Source organism: Ischnura elegans, chromosome 4 (assembly GCF_921293095.1).
Source record: "Ischnura elegans chromosome 4, ioIscEleg1.1, whole genome shotgun sequence".
NCBI classification, from domain to species: Eukaryota; Metazoa; Arthropoda; class Insecta; order Odonata; family Coenagrionidae; genus Ischnura; species Ischnura elegans.
Genome location: NC_060249.1, coordinates 137,665,167 through 137,685,039, shown reverse-complemented (window position 1 = coordinate 137,685,039; position 19,873 = coordinate 137,665,167). Strand labels below are relative to the sequence as shown.

The 19,873-nt window shown below is 40.1% G+C and overlaps 1 protein-coding gene across 1 annotated transcript in view; it reads right to left on the bottom strand.

Moving 5' to 3' along the window:
- Positions 1 to 19,873, bottom strand: part of LOC124158268 (Golgi reassembly-stacking protein 1-like) — an 87,397-nt gene that overhangs the window by 12,207 nt on the left and 55,317 nt on the right. Inside the window, exons 7-9 of the mRNA XM_046533463.1 lie at positions 17,546 to 17,689; positions 3,859 to 4,072; positions 2,449 to 2,935 (exon numbers count right to left, since the gene is read on the bottom strand). Of these exons, the coding sequence (XP_046389419.1) occupies positions 17,669 to 17,689 (21 nt within the window). The 3' untranslated portion in view covers positions 2,449 to 2,935; positions 3,859 to 4,072; positions 17,546 to 17,668. The remainder of the gene's footprint in view (positions 1 to 2,448; positions 2,936 to 3,858; positions 4,073 to 17,545; positions 17,690 to 19,873) is intronic.

The window sequence follows — 19,873 nt, the reverse complement described above, 5'->3', positions numbered from 1 at the left end:
TTTCACTAATGATGTTTCATTAAGTTTTTTTCATGCACTTTCATTCCTGTGGTTCCATGCAATATTTTTTGCACAATTCAACATAATGAAATTTCTGTTTAACAAACCTATCATGGCAGTTCATAGAATTACGTTATACAGACATTTCACTGCATTCAAAGAGGGATAATACGTGAAAAATAAGAAAATTCAACACAAAATTCAGCTTCCAAAAAGGCAAAATGTAGTCATACCACACACAGCCATATATTTTAAATGGCATACACTAAATTCGTTATTCATTCTCACCCATTGTTAAACCATAGAACTCTTTTGATAAACTTAAAACTTTGTTAAAATAATCGTGAAAATTATATACATCATTATTTTCACTGTTCGACATAGATTATGTCCTAGAGACATACAGTAAAACCTCACCTTAACGAACTCCCGCTAAACGAAGAACTCCGTTCAACGAACAAATACTATTGGTCCGGTCAATTGCCTATGTAAACACATTAGTGAAAAACCCCGATGAACGAACTCCTCTTTTACGAAAACTCCCGATCAACGAAATGAAATTTCGGCGCGATTGAGTGAAATTCACCTCTCAGTCACCAATTTTTCCGGTTAAATTTTTATTTTCATATGAATAATTTAATATTCGTAGCATTGGAGGGCAAATTAGAGACTTCCACTGAATAAGCCAATCAGAATCGTCATTATTAACCGTAACCATAGCCTTCCATCGTGTGTTTCCACCGACCCCAACTCGCGGCTCGCGGCGAATTGCGAAAAATGTTAATGCTGACTTTCGTAAATGACTCAATGTCCCAATATTTACACGCTCAAAGATATGATATCTAGAGCTATGTACTTTGATCGCATTCTTTTGATGGTTGTTTAAGATACTTTACAGAATTACAATGCGTAAATTCCGAGAAGCTTTTTCACTCGCCGCCATCTTGGATAACTTCTTTAAAATTTAACTAAATTACGGGAGATACTTTGCTACTTACTAACTATTGGTCTTTGAAAGATTCTCCTGGTTCATTTTCGGGGTATTACTATAAAGAATATCATACGACCATTATTGCAATTCCCTCTCCTGCATGTTCCATTCATCGTGAAATAAAAATGCTGGAAGATGCTCATGCAAAAGTTTTCAGGAAAAGCAAATTTATGAAAATAATATCTGCGAGACAAAAATGAAAATTTGTTCCAACACAAACAACTAAGATTAATCGAGGAAATTAATTATGCATTTTTAACATGATCACGCAGTTTTGAAGAAAATATTTTGTGAGAACAGAAATTTATCAGTTGTCATCATCTCCAAGGAAAGGAAACGGAATATATTTTCCGTATTCCATGAAAGATATAACGTAGTATCGCCAGAAAAGGTTCATTAATTATATCACCTGTTAATCATTTTCACTCTGCAAAATACCATTGATTTTAACCCTTGTACTGCCAGCCTATTTCAGGTGGGATGTACGAAGACTGCCAAGGCTATTTTCCGGAATTAGCAACATTTCAGGTTTAAAAATTTCTCAGCTACTTAATAATATTTAATACTTCTAGATTTTTTCCCAATTCCTAAGATATATTTATATCTTATAACCATAGATAGATTAAGGGGGTTTACTTAAATTACAGCCGATAAAAAGGCCACAATCACAAAAAAGTGAAAAAATTTCGCTCAAACAGCAAGGACCGATATATCAGCCCGTTGGCAGTACAAGGTTATATCTATTTTTCAAATTGTTATCTAGGAAATGTTTAAATGTTTGTTCAGAAATACCCCCCCCACCACCTTACCATCTTCCCCCTAACCCCCCACCTTATCAAACATCTATTTACGCTAGGTCTTTTTGTATCACCCCTTGCGAAATATGGAATCAATAGGGTAGTTACCTTCATCTAAGGAAACGAAAGGCATTGATTGCGATTCCTTACCCACCATTACTGAATTCATAATATACAAATTATTTTGTTTGAGAATTCTCAGTATAGACGAATGGCAACGGTCAATTTTAATCTCATTTTAAAAGGCCAGATTGGCGATGCCACTCCACGTGACGTCACAGGGACCTAGTTTCTATACGAGAAGATACGAGTTCTACATCGTCTGAGATTACCAATGCATGCATGAGGCACAGAGCTCATGGGAAACGTCTCTTAATAATGACCTATCAAAATTACTTAAGGTCCGAAAGTTTCCTTCGTTTGATAGGGTATTAATAATCCTTATTTAAGCCAAGCGCTACCTGCTAGCAGGGTACTCTGCTACCTGCTAGCAGGGTACTCTGCTACCTGCTAGCAGGGTACTCTGCTACCTGCTAGCAGCCTGCATTGCAGCGGCGCACATACCCTCACCCCAAGGTCACCTCACACGGTGAAAGCAGGAACCAGAATGATATCACACAGAGTTCCAGAGACCGTTTATTACTATTATTCTTCTCTCACCCAACTAACAGCGTTCAGTGCATCTTTGCGTGGTGGTTGAGCGTGCTCTTCTGCGAGAAGCGCTTGTGGCACACACCACACGCAAAGGGCCTCTCCCCCGTCTGCACCCACAAGAGAGTTTGCAGGCACCGCAGGATCTCTTCTGGGGTCGATACCCGTGATGCTGTTTCCCACCCATGGGTGGCGGCGATGGCAAGGATCCTAGTACGGTTGAACCCAATGCTCCTCATAGTGGTCGAAAGAGTCGGCCATTCAGACCCCAATGTGAGTAAGAGATGGAACTCATGTCCGTCCCACCTGGTGAGCTTCGGGGAGTCCTTGTTGTTTGCCAGGAGCGTAAGCAGCTCCAGAACCTCCTGGTCCGCCGGTGTGGGCAGCATTCCAGGCGCGGTGGCCGGGAGAAGCTGTCGAAAGTCGTGTTCCAGGGAGAGGGCCTGGGAAGCTGGCTACGATGCCGGAGGCTGTGACTCAAGGTATTGCGATGGTTCTTGTGTGGAAGGCAGCAATGGTTTTGTAATGATAGGAGAAACATCGGCGTAAAAATTTAAATGTCACGCGGAGCGAACAGAAACTACATGACAGAAATAATGAATTCTTAAGGCCGTTTTACACGGGGCATGGAATTGTGCAGATTAGAGCTGCATTAATTTCTAAAGTGGCGTGGATTGCACGAATGCATGAACGAAATTAGATCAGGGGCTATTCTGCCATCTCGCATCCACGCATTCTCACATGTGTTCCAGCAATTCACCGCTTTACACAACACAATTTTGATCGCGCCTTTGGACGTACGTCAGATTGCACAATTCCATGTACCCTGTAAAACGACCTTTAAAATAGTAAAAGAAGAGATTTCTTAATATTGTCAAGCCTATGATTTTTCCCAAGCCCTTGAAAGAGTTCTGATGCCCTGAAATATTATAATCACCTGGAAAGCATCAACAATCTCAATTACAACATCAACATATTACCCCTCAAGCCGTCCCAATAGGTGCATGGCCGAGGGTGAAATCAATTTTTTCAGGCTGTGTAACTGATTAAATTTGTATATGAGAGCGTATGGGTTGGAGAACAAGGGGATGTCATTGCCAAATTCGACCCAGAAATATGAATGTGAAATATCAAATCAAGTCATCGCACAAATTCAATAGAGTTGAATAGTTTTTGCAGATTGCTACGTTGAACAAAAGCAGCCTTTTTTCAGGCGTTTCATCATCAAATTCACAGAGTAATCCAAAAATACAAAATGGCCCACATGATTCCATGACATCACAGCTTCACAGGTAAACAGACATCCTCAGCGGAGGGAAAGATATAAGAAACACTCACGAATTGGACGAGAGAAAATTTACAATTCCTTCCACTTCCAATTCGAAGTATTTTCCAGGAGACTTTCCTTCATGACTTTACCTGTGAAGTTTGACGGCACTGTGGCTCTTTGAGTGCTGGGTCAGGTCGCTTGCCTTGACGTATCGTTGTCTGCAATCCCCGCACGCAAAGGGGAGCTCCCCCAAGTGGTGCGTCCTTGCGTGGCACAATAGCTGACTGCTCTTGCCAAATCCCTGGCTGCAATGCGAGCACACGCAATGTCTGCCACTATCCCCATCCGCCACATCCTCGAGCCCTGTTCTCGGAAGACAATGAACGCACATCAAAGAAGAGTGAAGAAACAGGCCAAACTCCAATACAAGCACACCAACATAGCCTGTATAAATGTAACATACACTAAGTCAAAGTCCATCTTTCAAAGTGTACAAACAAATCAGAACATGTATATGCACAAACAAAGCACCTGTAAGCAAAAGAAATTTTACAACAATCCTGGTTGATGCCACGTTATTACTGCGATGGATTAGAATTTTAACACACCGAATATTACTCATATACTTTCAAATAATATTATATTTATGTATTTACAAGGACAAGGAAGAGGTTAGCTAGCCTCTTTTCATGCAATTAGCCTTATGGCTCAAATTGATTCCACAGGATGTCCAACCAATCAAAGTATAAAAATTCATGCACAGTTCCCAGTTTTCCAAGAAAAACTGAAAAAATTCCAGGTTAATCTCACATTATTACTGTGATGGCTAAGAATGTTAAGACACCCCAAATCATTTCAATGCTTCTAAATAATATTATATTTATGTGCATAAAAGGACAAGGATTGGTTACTTAGCACACAATGCATTTAAAATTTAAATACATTCAATTCGAGCCAAGACGCTACTTTGATCTGATAAGCGGATTTTGATGTCCCACGGAATTCTAAGTCTTTGTGTTTTTGAATGTTACATAAATCATAGTGATAGACATTTCGAATATGTTGCCTTGTCCGTCATACCACATTTTGCTGCAGCGGTAGAAATTATACTAAGATGGTGCACTTAAAACTGAAACAAACATTTTCAGCCAGAAAAAGGGCGTTGAACTGGAAAAATTATATGTGAAATGAATTTGAAAAAAAATTTTAATATTCCCGGTTTGAGCAAAAATTCATGAATACCGTATAAGCACTTTTAAGAGGCACACCTTTTTTCCCCAGAAATTGCAGCCGAAAATGGGGGAGTGCCTCTTACACAAATTTTTTATATTCCCCTCCTCCCTTTCCCTGGTCACTAGCCGAAAAAGAACTGAGTGGCCTAGGTTTCCAGCTGAGTCAGTCATCTAAAAACCAAGGTCAAAAACAAGCGGGAGGCAGTGGAGTTTCTTCCTTAGTGACATATTTTTAAAATGCTCCTGTTTGCGTTTCTAACTCGTAAGCATCGCACCATCACATTGGTAGGTACCTCAGATGTGAACATGGAAAAGATTGCACGGGGTATTTTGCTCCGGAGGGCCCGCTAAATTTACTGCTATGGGTGGGCATACCTCAGCATTTATACTGCAAATAGTACACGCTTGCCAAACGTAGAGAAAAGTGCAGTTTTGAAGGACGATACCTGGTCAATAGTCAACATCTGTCTTGCCAAGTAATTTCCATTACGCTAGGGGCCTGCTTTTTCAAAAATCATCTTCAGACGATATTATAAGGGTTATTGCGATTGAAAATTATATTGGTGTCAAAACCTGCTGTTTAAAAAATTCAAAAGAGTGTGTACATTGTTTGACTGAATGGCGGATAGGAGAAATCTGAAATGTTTAAAAGTGAAGAGCTTTGAAGGACAGGTAGATGGGAAGGAGCTCGCTCCCTCCGTCTTTCCTCCACAACGAGGCTGAGGGCAAAGGAGAAAGGGAAGAACACGTCCGATCTTGCACGTGACGTCATTGTCTTCAAAGCGAAGGGGCAGCAATGTGATAAATGCAGTTTCAGTTGCCAGAAGTTTCCAGTCCGTCTTGTCTTGTTTGAATGCACTTATGCTACGCTTGTTTCTTCCGAAATTGTGCTGTTTGGACTATTTTGAATATTAGTAGCGGTAATACGGTAACAATAAATCTTTGTGTCAATCAATTAGAGCTTAAAAAACTTAAATTCTGTCAGATATGTGTCGCGTAGATTTCTTTCGTTTTGTGAACTTCGTGCGTGTCTTACAATTATTGAAAGCTATTGAGATATCTTCAGGCTCGCTAGGTGACTCACCCAGCATTAGGCCTCCAGAAACTGGGAGATCGATCAAGGTCAGTTGGTGAGACGGGGAAGGGTTGAAACAAGTTTCGATTGTTCCCACGTAACTTGATATTTTCCTTTGAGCAAGTGATTTATGGTCCGTAGGGTCTCGGAAAGGAAAATAAACGTCATAGGCAGGGGCTGATGGAGGGCTAGGGGTATTTTGTGAAATCTGTGCCGTGGTTATTTTTTAACGGCGCTGAGATTTCCCCGATTGTTGTCCAATCTCTTGGGAAGATTCACGCTATGTGCCTGTTATGTTTTGATTTGAAATTTTCCACAGCTGAAATTCTATTGCAATACTCCTACAAGAGCTCTAAAAAAATTGCACGTGAGTAGGACAAACATCGTAGTGCAACGGCGCATGCGAAGAGAGGATCGGAACTCGTTCTACTCCCTCTTATGGGATGTTGCATTCACGAAAGCAACGATTGAAAATTTAGGATTCAGATTCAATTTCTTTGACAAATTTGGATCCGAAGTACATTAAGGTGAAGGGCATTATTCGTGGATATTTGGATCTGAGGTATCCGATCCGACCGTCCCTAGTAAGCATCAGAAGGTTAAGGCTACAAGTGAATACCTACTAATCTCCGAGCGCCACACATATCATGTAAATTTAGCACAAGAATGCTGTGTAAATTATTACTATTGAAAGCGGAAAAATTGATAACTGTCGAAAGTCCAGGCTTAAGTCTGCTACACCGTGCGATAGGATAAAAAAATGCCGAAAAGTTTTCCTTTTCTTTAGCTCTGATGCTCAAAATAGGAGTGCGCCTCTTACACGTGTGTGCTTCTTACACATGCTTATACAGTAATTCACGCATAATTCCAGGGACATAATTCAAGCATGATTCCTGATTTTCCTGTGCACAACCTGTTATCCCACGTCATGGAGAAGGATATGCTAAAAATTCATGGACTTATATGGTGATTCTTATATGCCACATCATGAGAATATATTTCAGAGTTACCTACTTAAGAATCATTACATCTCTAGGGAAGGTTGTAGGATTTGATGGATAATGAAACAAGCCAATAAAGAGCTTCAATTATGGCATTGCACATTATGTTGAACACGTAATTATTGTAGAGAAAAATAAATACCACAAGAGGCTATCATAACTTGATGTCAAATCACTATTTTAAATCATCAGCTGGTCGTGAACATACATGCATGAAATTTGACCATAACATCAAATAAGTTTCCCATTTGCTACATTAACACACTCAATGCGGATGCCTTGAATACAAGGCATCGGTCCCATTAGGTTTCTCGGCCCGCCATCTGCCTCCGCGTCTTCTACTAGACCCTGCAATTGTGCCCAGCGTCTCAGTGTGTCTTCTCCTGTGACTGGATACAAGTCGTTTGCTTTCAGCAGATTTTTTGCCTTCTTTTTATTATTATATATTTATTATAATTTTATTATAATATTTAATATTTTCTTTATTAATAGCGCAAATTTTAATAATTTTGACCTATGTATGATTGTATACGATTAAGGAAGACATAATATCTGATATTATTGCAAAATATTTTTTCCGCGTGGCGGTGTGTTATGATAAATTTTCTCAGCATTGAGTGTGTTAACACCTCTTGGTCCGGCATCCTTTAAACTAGACTAGCCATTGGGGCCGGTTACTTTTTGCATTTCTTCTGGGTAGGTAGGTTTTCAATATATGTTCAAACTATTATAACGTCGATAAAAAAGACATCAATAAGAAAAACTTTCACAAAAACAAACAGTAAAGCTACCTGAAGACGCACAAACCAGAACTAGGTCGAAATAGTTCCAAATAAATCCGTAGAGGTCAGCAGGAGACTACACTGCATGAAAACGTAAAAACACGTGATCGGCACATAAGCGCTGGCGGCGGAAACACGTAAAAACATGCGTGCGGACCATAATGTGTTAATCATAATTGCATCATGTTTAAACACCATTTCTAATCTAGGAGTGTAGCGTACATTGATAGAATAGAATTTTAAGAACAAATTCTATCAATCTGTGTGATTTTTAGAGACTTCAGGATCTAAAAGAGCTTCCTACTAATTCAAGTATTGAACTTTTCAATTTTATTTAGTCAATTTACTCAGAAGCAAAACAACAACAATGAACATGTTATTTATAGAAACAGTTGAAACATTTTCATCTCCAAAGTGTACAACCAAATCAGGGCATAACTACACACACAACCAAAGTGCCTGTACGTCGAAGAAATTTCACAACATTATCAGTTCTGATTGCGGCTAGTAAATGCTGGCCCACTCAAAATCACTGGCCCCTGGTCCTGGATCTGACTAGGCTGCTTGCTGGCAATATCAAAATTGCATCGTCTAGTTAGAAGCAGCTGCTGAAATGTGATTTCGTCTAATAGTGCACTTGGTTGTGCCTCCAAAGTGGACTGGAGTTCGTCTTCACTCACAGCTGACGTAAGCGACGAATTGAGCGTGTTTTGTGTCTATCCTTTGATGTACACTTCACGCAACACATGTATGCGAGTATTCTGCCCACACTGCAGGATGGGCAGTTTGACGGATGGAGGTTCACTATCGAGAGATTTTAGTGATAGGCACCATTTTTACATATCATTTGGAAATGAAAAGCACTACTGTCTTTTAAACCATTACATTTATGTGTTTGAATAAACATGCACGCATTAGTGAATATGTACTTATTATTTGATAATTACAGAAAGCGAGCGCTATCGCATGATTTGTACCATGATCAGAGAGAAAATGATGTGATCTCTCTTAAGTCAATAGTCACTTAAAATGATTTGGATCGTTGGATACCTTTTTCCTTATTTACTGTTAGGTATAGGGATGAGTCGATTCCAAATGTCGATTCTCGATTCCACCGATTCTCGGGAACGGAATCGGAATGGAGAATCGATCGCCTAAAGTCGATTCCGATTCCATCAATTCCAGGAAGATAAATGTTTTGAGCATAGACTATAAGTTTGGGGCACAAAGGCTGCCACACACCTAAGCGGCCGCGGTGTCAGCCTTGCCCGCGCGGAGAATATGCCTGGCACGCGGGTGCTGCGACGAACATGCCTAAGAGGCCTCCGAAACATGAAAATGTCGGCAAGAGCGACAAACCGACGAACCCTGAAATGCCTCGTGTTTATAAGCTACTCTCAGAGAAAAAAATTGGAAAGCACGGGTTCGGGAAGCATTGCATGCGTTTTTCGTTCTTTCATCACCGCTGGTCATGGCAAATCAAATTATTACGATTATAAATCACATTCGGAGAATTCATCTGGACCACCAGTTTTAAAGTATAATACAGTAAAACCCCGTATTTGCGTTATCGGAATTTACGTTTTCCCGCAAATTGCAAGTTTTTTTCTGGGTCCCGTCATATTTCCTATCTCTCCAATGTAAATAGAACCCTGTATTTACGCCGTGTTTTTTTCGTTTTCCCGCCATGTGCATCACGACGTGCCGACTAAAAAAATTTTTTTTGCGTAGTAAAACAATTAATCGCGCATATCAGCCCTTAAAACTGTCCTTTGGCTTCCTTTCGCGCATTTTTATTTAAAAATCTAAGAGAGAAAGACGTAATGAGAACTATTTTCGGGAAGAATTTGAATGTGGCGGGACAGAACGTCACTAACGTCGGAAAGTTGAACTACGTCCTCTCGTTTTCTGTCATCGGCGAAAAGATTCACGATATGAAAGTAGATGTATTGAGCAATCGAGCTATGTATTAATTATAATGCAAGAACTCCTGAAGGAATGTTGACAATAATCATGTAGTCGATAATTTGATACGAGAGTTTGCAAGGGAACCAGACGTGATAAATGCCGGAACTATATAACTTGACCGACAACTGGGATCATTTGCGCTGACTTCATTCAACAGTTACGTAGCAATTATGGGTTAATCAGTGGCGGCTGGTGGTAATTTATCTAGGGTGTGCATTAGAGCAGATATAGGATGATTTAATTATATTATGTTAATGCTAATCCATGAGCATCATATTTCGTCGTAATAGAATACATTGCAAGCAAAACATATAACTGGCATATTCTAACCTTAAAATTGCATGAACAGAAATAATATTAGCATGAATGAAAATAATTATTCTAAACACGCCTTTACAAGTGACGGTAGGCGAAATTCATTCTCCTTTCCTTACACTCTATGAGGAAGTAGTGTAGAAAACGGCCATACAGATGACTCTGTAGACGGACTAGGATCCTGGGCGCAGGTAGTGTACGTGGCGGCTACACCCGCTACACCACTACACTACCTGCGAGTCACTCACCAAAAACATGCGCCTGCGCACTCGCATCGTTTTGAGTCTGCTCCCTTCACCCATTTGAACTGCATATACCCCCCCGCATACTTCGTCCCGCCAGAGCACCCTCAAGCGATCGCATAGACCGAAAATGCGCCCGGTCAATGCCTTTGGCCCGGCGCGATGCCACTGGATCGCACACTTGTAGAGCGGTGAATTCGAAAAGGAGATAGCTGTAGCGTTCATGTTTCTAGCATATGCAGACAGGATTTTTATCCTTCTCGTTGCAAAGGAATAGTTTTCTTTTGTAATGCATTCATCTTTGGGTGTGCACTTGCTAACATGCGTATACGCACGCGCCGCCACTGGGGTTAATTAAATACTTTTAAAAAAACTTATTTAAACTTGAATTATCCCATTCAAATAGCAGTGTATCGCAAACTATTGTAAATTTAAAAAATTATGAAGTCCCATGACAGTTTGTACTACGCACTTGATCGCCGAGGATACTCGTGTGTTGCCGATCGGCAACTCGATTTACCCTCAACTCGTACGGGAAATAGAATTGATCCGGCTTGAAAATGGAAATTCGAGGTGAAAAACGGACATTTTTAATTGACGAGAAAATGAAAATTATAGAGATAGTATTCCCACGCACCGGAACCCGCATCGATTCAAACGCTGGCGACTCGAATGTTGGGACTTCGCAATCCGTTCGGATTCCCAGTCTCAACATTCAATACCGAGGTGAAAAATCGCGATGCCATTGTAAAATATGCAAACCAGTGCGGACATTTATCAAAAAAGAGAATATATGCGAAGAATTCCAGGTAAGAAAAAATAGAACGAATTCTAAAAGAGTAGTTTTTAGGTGCAAGATCATCAAATGTCCCAGCAAATGGTGTCATCTAAAGGCCTGTTTACATAGTACATTAACCCGTACAAGTTAATGTCTAAATTATGCACACGAAAATGCACCGTGTATTCACCCAACTTGTGCGTATATGCACGAACAGAAAATAGAACCTGTTCAAATTAATTTTGGTTCCAAACCAAATTTGGTTCATGCATTCATAGTCGGATTTAGGGGATGGGGACGTGCCCCCCCAGATGCTTAAAAAAAGAGACAAAATTTGAATACGGTTATCATAGGAGGATATATGGGGGGGAGGGCACGTGCCCCCCCAGACTTAAAAATATGCAAGATTTTTAATACGGTCCGGTTATCATTGCGTTCGTTTTGTATAACGTGGTACATAGGCGGATCCAGGGGGGGGGCACGGGGGCACGTGCCCCCCCCAGACCCTTAAAAATATGCTAGATTTTTAATACGGTCCCATTATCATTTCGTTTGTTTTGTATGACGAGGTATCCTTGTGCCCCCCCCTGACCAAAATCCTGGATACGGCCTTGCTTGTGCCCCTCCCAGAAAGAAATCCTGGATCCGCCCCTGACGTGGTATCATTGTGCCCCCCCCCACTCCAGATCAAAATCCTGGATACGGCATTGCTTGTGCCCCCCAGAAAGAAATCCTGGATCCGCCCCTGATGGTCATCATTATGTTCGCTTTGCTTTGTGTATTACTCAAGGAGGCTCAATCATTTAATTCAATAAGAATAAATTTGATATAAAAATAAAGAGAATTTTGTAAAGTCTTTGTTATATCTTGTTTTTAATCTCAATTAAGACAGATATTTTGCCTGTCAGGCCCTCTAGTGCCCCTCCCAGAAAAAAATCCTGGATCTGCCCCTGTCTACATTCATACATATCCCGTTCCGGTCCACAAAAATCATTCATGCAAGCAGAAATTAACTCGTACATGTTAATGTATCGTGTAAACAGGCCCAAAGGCCCTTGAGAAAAGAGTATTTCCCCACAAGATTGGGAATCGAAGATTCCACAGCATCTATAATGGTTGGTTGGACAGATTCAAAAATAGGTACAGTCTTGTATATAAGATGGTGAGTGGTGAAAGCAAAGATGTTAACATAGAGACAGCAACTCAGTGGAAAGAATCTGAATATATTAGAGTTCTGGAAGGTTACAGCCCAAAAGATGTTTTCATTGCAGACAAAACAGGATTATTTTTTAATTTTTGCTGCCAGCAAAAACACTGTGCTTCAGAGGGAAACAGTGTTATGGCATAATGCTTAGTGAACAATTAAAAAATTAACATTTCCAAAGCCAGTATATGAATAAAAGTGAAAATTCTCTATTTCCCACGATTTGCATTTTCCCGCAATTTACACTTTTTTTCTTGGGTCCCTAGAAAAGTGTAAATAAGGGGTTTTACTGTATATCGATAGATATGTTTTTATTTTCAAATGTTATTTGAAGTCTGATGAAAATAAAAACGATCAGAGAACGGGTTTACCTGTGAAAAAAAAAGTTTCTTATAAATACGCGCTAAGAGCGGTTTTTTTATATAAGTAACTTTTTTTAGACTAACACACGTCTGCGTCAATAATAAAAAATAGACACATTCGCATTTGTATAGCCCAGTTTCATCAATGACACCCTTGAGGAAGTTGATACTAGCTAGGCATAAGCCGCCCCGGCCTCCGGGCAGACTCGACAGGTTGCGTTCGGCCGCCACCGCGCACCCGCTATGCTGCTCTGGTATGTATATGAACGCTACACTATTGTTTAGCCACCGCGGCCAAATGAGAATGTAGCCACCGCGGCTATTGTTATTTTCAGGGATGGTCGGATCGGATACCTCCGATCCAAATATCCGCGGATATTGTTCTTCATCGGATACAACGGATCCAAAGTCGCGGAAAACATCGGATCTGGATCCGAAATTTTAAATTAAAGCTTCAGTGAATGCAACGACCCATAATGGTGGAAAGAGTTCCGATTCTCTCTTCGAATGCGCCGTCGCATGCGATTCTTGTCCTATTCATGAACCGTTTTGTTCGAAAGCTCTCGCAGAGGTTACGAGTAGAATTTCAGCTGTGGCCAGGATTTTCAGCCAGAAAATAAAAAAGGAAAAATACGAATGGCATATAGTGTGACTCTTCCCAAGAGATTGAACAATCATCGGGTTAATCTCAGCACCGTAGCATAATAACCACGTCAAAAGTAACTACGTCGCAGATTTTAGAAAACCACCCTCGGCTGTCCATCAGCTCGTACCTCTTGTTTTTTTTTCGTTTCCGAAATCACACGGACCATAAATCATTGTCTTTTCAGGAAAATATCAAATCACAAGAAAACAACTGAAGCGTGTTTAATCTCTACCTCGTCTCACCAACTGACCTTTTTTGGCCTACCTGCTTCAGTTCTCCGTTTCTAGATGACAAATGCTAGGAAAGTGACTTTCTGTGCCCGAAGATATCTCGATAGCTTCGACAGTTGAATGAAATGCACGAGATTAAAAAAAGAATTTGACCAAACGAGACGCATTCCTGACGATATTTCTGTTTTTTTTTCAGCTCTAATCGATTGCAACTCAGTTTTCTATCTACAATTCTACAATTACACTTTACTGATATGCAACATTGTCCAAACAGCACAATTTTCAAAGAAACAAGCGCAGCATTAACCCCTCAAACAATTAGAGACGGATTGGAAACGCCAACTACATACATCACATAGCGTGCCCGACTTCGCTTTGAAGGCAACGACGTCACTGAAGCAAGATCTGACTTGTTCGTCCTTGACTCCCTCATTTGTAGCCTCATTGTTTGAAATACGGAGGGAGCGCGCTCCTTCCTCTACACCTCTCCTTTACGCGCTCCTTCCCAGTGGCGTATCCTGGGGGAGGGTCCGGACCCCTCCCCATCCCCGAAATATAAAAACACAATTATTGCCCTTCACAAAAGAAAACAAAATGTTGAAAACTCAGGAATTCGCAAAATTTTTCTTTAACAAAATAAGTTTTTTCGATTATAAAAAGTTTTAAAATTAGTTTACAACCTATTATTTAGTGCCCGGTTTTTTTTCTAAAATATTTCCCCCTGTTTTTGCCCCCCCCCCCTCCGAACGAAATACCTGGCTACGAAACTGCTCCTTCCTCTCCACCTCTCCTTTACACGCTTCTGCTGCCCACCCCTCCCTCAAGCTGAGCGGTTGAGCACCTCGTCGCTCGTGACGTTAATGATACACCGATAAAAATGTCTTTCATTGTGTATAAACATTTCCATTGAGATATGGAGAACCAATGAATGCCGTGTGCGTGCACTGTGGTATAAATTGTCGCGAGGATGTGCTAAATCCACCTCACCATAGTGAAGCATTTCGGGTAAAACACAAGTCGGTATGCAATGAGAAAATAAAATTCGGGGGAAACGTGAGTGAGGAAAATTTGAATTCAGTCGATGGCAGGGGGTCGCCAATCCAAAACCAGGGGGAAAATTTTTAAACAACAGGGTACATAGGAGAGGGTTTCAAACCAATTTTAACACCCTTCATAATAGAAAAAACTTCATTTTTCAAAGATTAATTTTTTTCATTTTTCATTTTTATAAATTCATGATTTTTAAATATTTTGTTTCCTTTTATGAAGGAAAGTAATTGTGTTTTTATATTTTGGGGGGTCCTCTTGCTATGCCACTGGTCACTGGTCAGTGGATCATCTAAGATTTTTCCTATTTTCATTTCCAAACCCAAGCATAACATTTTAGGTCCTGAGCATGTAGAGAAGTTTAAAAAAAAACAACTTGAAAGCCTATACAAAAGATTTTTAATTTATAAAAATATTAAAATGTGTATGAAAATCTAAAAAGCATTCCATTAATTGTATGTACCCAGAATAAACTTGAATAATGACTTTGTTTAATGGCAGGAATTTGAAAATGCATTCGGAATCGAAAATATCAGATTCGAAAGATCAGGCTCCAAAAATCCTGGATCCGTCCATCCCTAGTTATTTTATTCTACTCCATTCTTAAATTTTAATGACAGTAATGCTACAGATAAATCAAAATCCCACCTGCTATAAGGAGTAAGAATCGATGGAATCAGAATCGAGAATCGGGAATCGATTTGAAGGAATCGGAATTGGAATCGGAATCGAAAAAAAGTGGAATCGACTCATCCCTAGTTAGGTATGCTCTCATACGGAACAATTTGGCCATAACTAATGGTTAATGTTAAAATTACAACATATTAAGGGTGTATGTATAAAAAAAGGTGAAACATTTATTGCTTAAAATTTCATTCCATACACGTAATCACGGCTGCATTAATGGTCTCTAGTTGTCTCGGTACGATTTGCGGAGGTAGTTAGGCCGTCTTTGGGGTGTCTCCTTGGTACGATAAGTGGAGGTTTTATGATATAAAGAGGTTCACTACATAGAGGTTTTACTGTATTAAGTTAATTATATGGGCATAAACCATAAATCAAAATAATTACAACATCAGAATATGGTGTCAATGATAACACATGATTCATTTTCCATAGTTGTAAATATAGTGCCATTGTATATTCACACATTTACTACAAGCTAATGTGGTATCTGATAAAATTGAAATAGGTAGTATCTTTTTAACGTGAATAGATAATCAAGTTAATGTTATTAATGTATGCAAAATCTGACTTCATAATTCTCAATATTCTTGTTGCTACAGACCTTCAAAGTTCCCAAAAATTTCTAAATTCCTTAGCACTACAAGAATGCCCTGCGACTTTAATTTTAAGATTTCTCAGCATGGAGTTGAGAATCCACAAAATTGAAATGGAACACAAATTAAATCGACAATCTCATTCACTATCATCTGTTCATTTTATCTCTGCGGGTCAGCTTTCGTGAGATCCCGGACACTATCGAAGGGCCTCGTTGAAGGGGAAGGGGTAGTACCGAGAGAGAGAGAGAGCAGGAGCAACCTTAGCATTGCCAAATGTACGTAGGCGCCCTAGTGTCCCACTGAAAAGGTGTGACTCTTACATGGCCACATGTATTTTGGGCCCGGTGGCGAAACAATGCATACAATGTATAGCTACTCATTTAGAGGGGATTGAGGATAATCCCATCTCAGAAGCCAGGATATTGTCCGCTAAACGCGAGACCACTGGTGAAGGGCATACATAAGCGTAACATTCTGATAAACGGGGATTGCAAGGGAATTCGTGAGGATGAGGATGCAATAAGAATGGAGAACAGTAGCACGACAGGTATTTAATTAAATAATTTATTTTGTAACTTATTGCTGGAGCGGTGTGGCTAATAAATCAACCTCTTCGTCTCCCCTCCCGTCAGTGTCTTAATTTTCGGAGTCACTTTCGGAGCCTTCAAAAAACACGCTCGGATATTACTCTTTTAAATCATAGGTATACAGAACTATATAGGTTGTAATACCCAAAAGTAAATACGGAGTTGAGGAAAAGGGTTAGGGTTTGGTAATAAAGGGATTGGAGAAGTACTGAGAGGGAGTAGGTGGAGGGAGGGAGTCGGTGCGGATGGGAATGCAACAGGTGGATAAAAAACTTTCGAAAAGGAGATGGAAAAGGATTGAAGTGGAAGAATAAGGAACAATAAGTTATATGTTGGATTTAAATGGAAGAATCGAAGAGCACCAAGAGAACGCGCGAGATTTGGCCACACAGGTAGCAGACTCACGAAGTTGACACGACAGAGGTCTGAGAGCGACTGAAATTCCAAAGTGCTAGGCCACGCCTACTGTCTGCTGATTGGAAGAGGGAAAGTCACAAGTCGATAAACTTTCCCTCCTCTCACCCCAACTCGGTTAAGCCACACCAGCTCACCCGCATAGATAAAGTGAACAGACCTTAGTAATCTAGAGCTTGGATAATAAATTGTACTGAGAAAAAGATACTAAGTGATACATGGGTTTTTCTAAAACTGTGACAAATAGTTTACTGGCACCACTTAAACGTTTTGTTTATTGGACGTCACCCTTATTTGTTCCAACAACGCGTAGGCGACCCAACATATTCACAATCTGCAGTCTGACGTTAAAACGGCAATATTTTTGCCAAATTTGCATTTAAGCCCCAGCATAGACCAATTTTCTATCCACTTCCTCAGTGTGTCATCAGTGGATACCGTGCTGTGACGTCATGCACAAGCACTCATGATGAAATTGTGTTTTCAGGCAGCTGATGAAGAGGTATTTCAAAAGACTCATACCTCAGTCATATAAAACGTCATTCATCCATAAAATTTCCATTGAATACAATAGAGTTCTTTCTCTAGTACTTTAACAAAATCATGCATGTTCCCCATTAGAAGATTCTCCCGGTCGTTGAACCCCCTGTTCCACGACGAATGCACTTACCGCTAACTCCTTGGCTCCCGTCGTCTGCCAGACCACACTCCAATGAGTGGTCACCTGTAAGGTCATTGCCAAGGAACTCCTGTCTTCACTCGACTGCCACTGTTTGGTTGAAGCAACGACTTCTCAACCTGCAGCCATGACAACCTAGAAAACAATAAGGACATTCTCATTTTAGAGAAACTGGGCCAAAAACATCCCCACCAGCCAAAAACACTCATTTTCTGATTGTACGTCTTTAAGAGATGTCGTAAATATAGTACAGTGTGTCCTCATTTAACGTCGTCCTGTTGAACGTTGTTTCACGATAACGTTGTCCAAAAATTGAAACCCTTCATCATTCAACGTTGTTGTTGCTCCACGATAACGTTGCTCAAATTTTACGCGACGAAAAAAAATTGAATGGCAAATAGGACGCAAGCGCATCTGATGTAAAGTAAATACTACTACATCCATGTCTCGTACAGTGAAATTTCGATTAGCTCAATTTCGATACAGCGCAAATTCGTTCCTCAGGGAAACATTGCAACGCAGTGTAGCCTAATCAAAAATCTTAAACGCTCTCGTGATAAAACGTGAACTTGCGCTAAGTACACACGAAATTTCTATCATTTTACGCATATTAATATTATTGCTTGCCTCAAATCCGCTTTTTTGTTTATATATTAATCGAAATCCATTGCTGTGCAATGGCCAAAAGTATCACTCGTCATTGGGTCCAGATAGCCGGCCTACCGAAGTAATTTATCTCGTCTCCTTCACAGAATGATGATAAATAATTTAGATTGTTAATTAAGCGTGGGGATACTGGAAATGAGTTTTTTTTCGGCAATACGGTTTGAGACGTATTTTTGCCTTCATAGGTTATCGGGCGATTTACTTCCAGGTAGAGGGTCTATACTAAAGCCTTCAAGGTCATCTATGAGAAATGGAGTGGTGGCCGAGTTGCGTATGTTTAGCATCAACACATAAAAGGGTCCGCTATAGTCTCTCAAACACAACAGCTTCATTCCCTCCCAGCAGTCCTAGGTCCTCTGCATCTCAGGAATACAGTTCAGAGGTGGAAGACGATTTTGATAGAGCCATACAGAGTAAAAACCAAGAGAAAATGGCAAAAAATAGGAATGTGGGTAGAAAAATCAAGAATTTATCAAGAAAAACCATAAACCTAGAAGAGAAATTGAAAGAGGTCAATTGCTTTGAAAATGGAGAGCGTCAAAGCGATATTGTGAGGAAGTTTAAACGCACGATCTCTGAATAAAGACGAAGTTAAAACATCAGTGACCTCAGCCGCACCAACTTCAACCAAGCGGTCTACACATACGGAGAGTTCATAGTGGTTCTGTACAAAAAGATGAGGGTGGTAATCGCTCCGAGGCATTTAGTGGTTACAAGCTCCGGTTGGTTCCAGAATTTTAAATGGCGAGCAGGTATTTTCAGTGCGGCGATATCAGGTGAATCTGCAAGTGCTGATAGCGCAGTCACCGCAACATTTTCTGATGAACTCCAAGCTGTGAGTGAAAGTGGCTCCTTTCCCCCTCAACTAGTTTTTAGTTCTGACGAGACGATATTCTTTTGGAAAATAATGCATTCTCGTTCATTCATTTTCAGGGAAGGAAAACCTGGGTCAGGTTTCGAGGCATTTAAAGACCATTTCACCTGGCTGCTAATGACTCGAAGGACTTCAAATTAAAATGATTTATCATTCATAAACACCACTAGCTATGAAATGGCATTCAAAGTAGCATTTTCCTGTCATTTCGATGAGCGACAAAAGGGCCTGAGTGACACATTAGTTTTTTTAGACTGGTTTGAAAAATCATCAACTGCCAGCAATGCATTACGAACCCCTTGAAATAGCAGACGTTAGCCCACCAGCACGACATGGGGGAATTTCAAAAGCTCGTACGAATTTATTTCAACGCGAATAAAAGTCTTTGAATGCGGGCATACTATCTTTAAAGATATTTTAAACTATAAACATTTGCATAAATAATGTTTTCTAAGGCTATTTATGGGAATATATATGGTTTAGAGGGTGTAAGATACCCAACACCCATGCTCCCAGGAACGCATCCCTTATTTCCAATGTTAAAACGCTCTCATAAAACGCAAATTTGTATAGCGCAAAGACCCCAAGGAACGCATCCCTTGCGCTATACGAGACCCAAGTGTATTCGAATTTTAAATACACAGCACAGATTGTCTGTAATTCTCTTCATCTCTAATGACAATGGTTGGGTCTTTAATGAAATTTTGCACATTTTGTTGGTTTAATGCTTTAATAATATTTTTATGAAAACTTATCGAGCAAGCACTGAAATTGTAAAA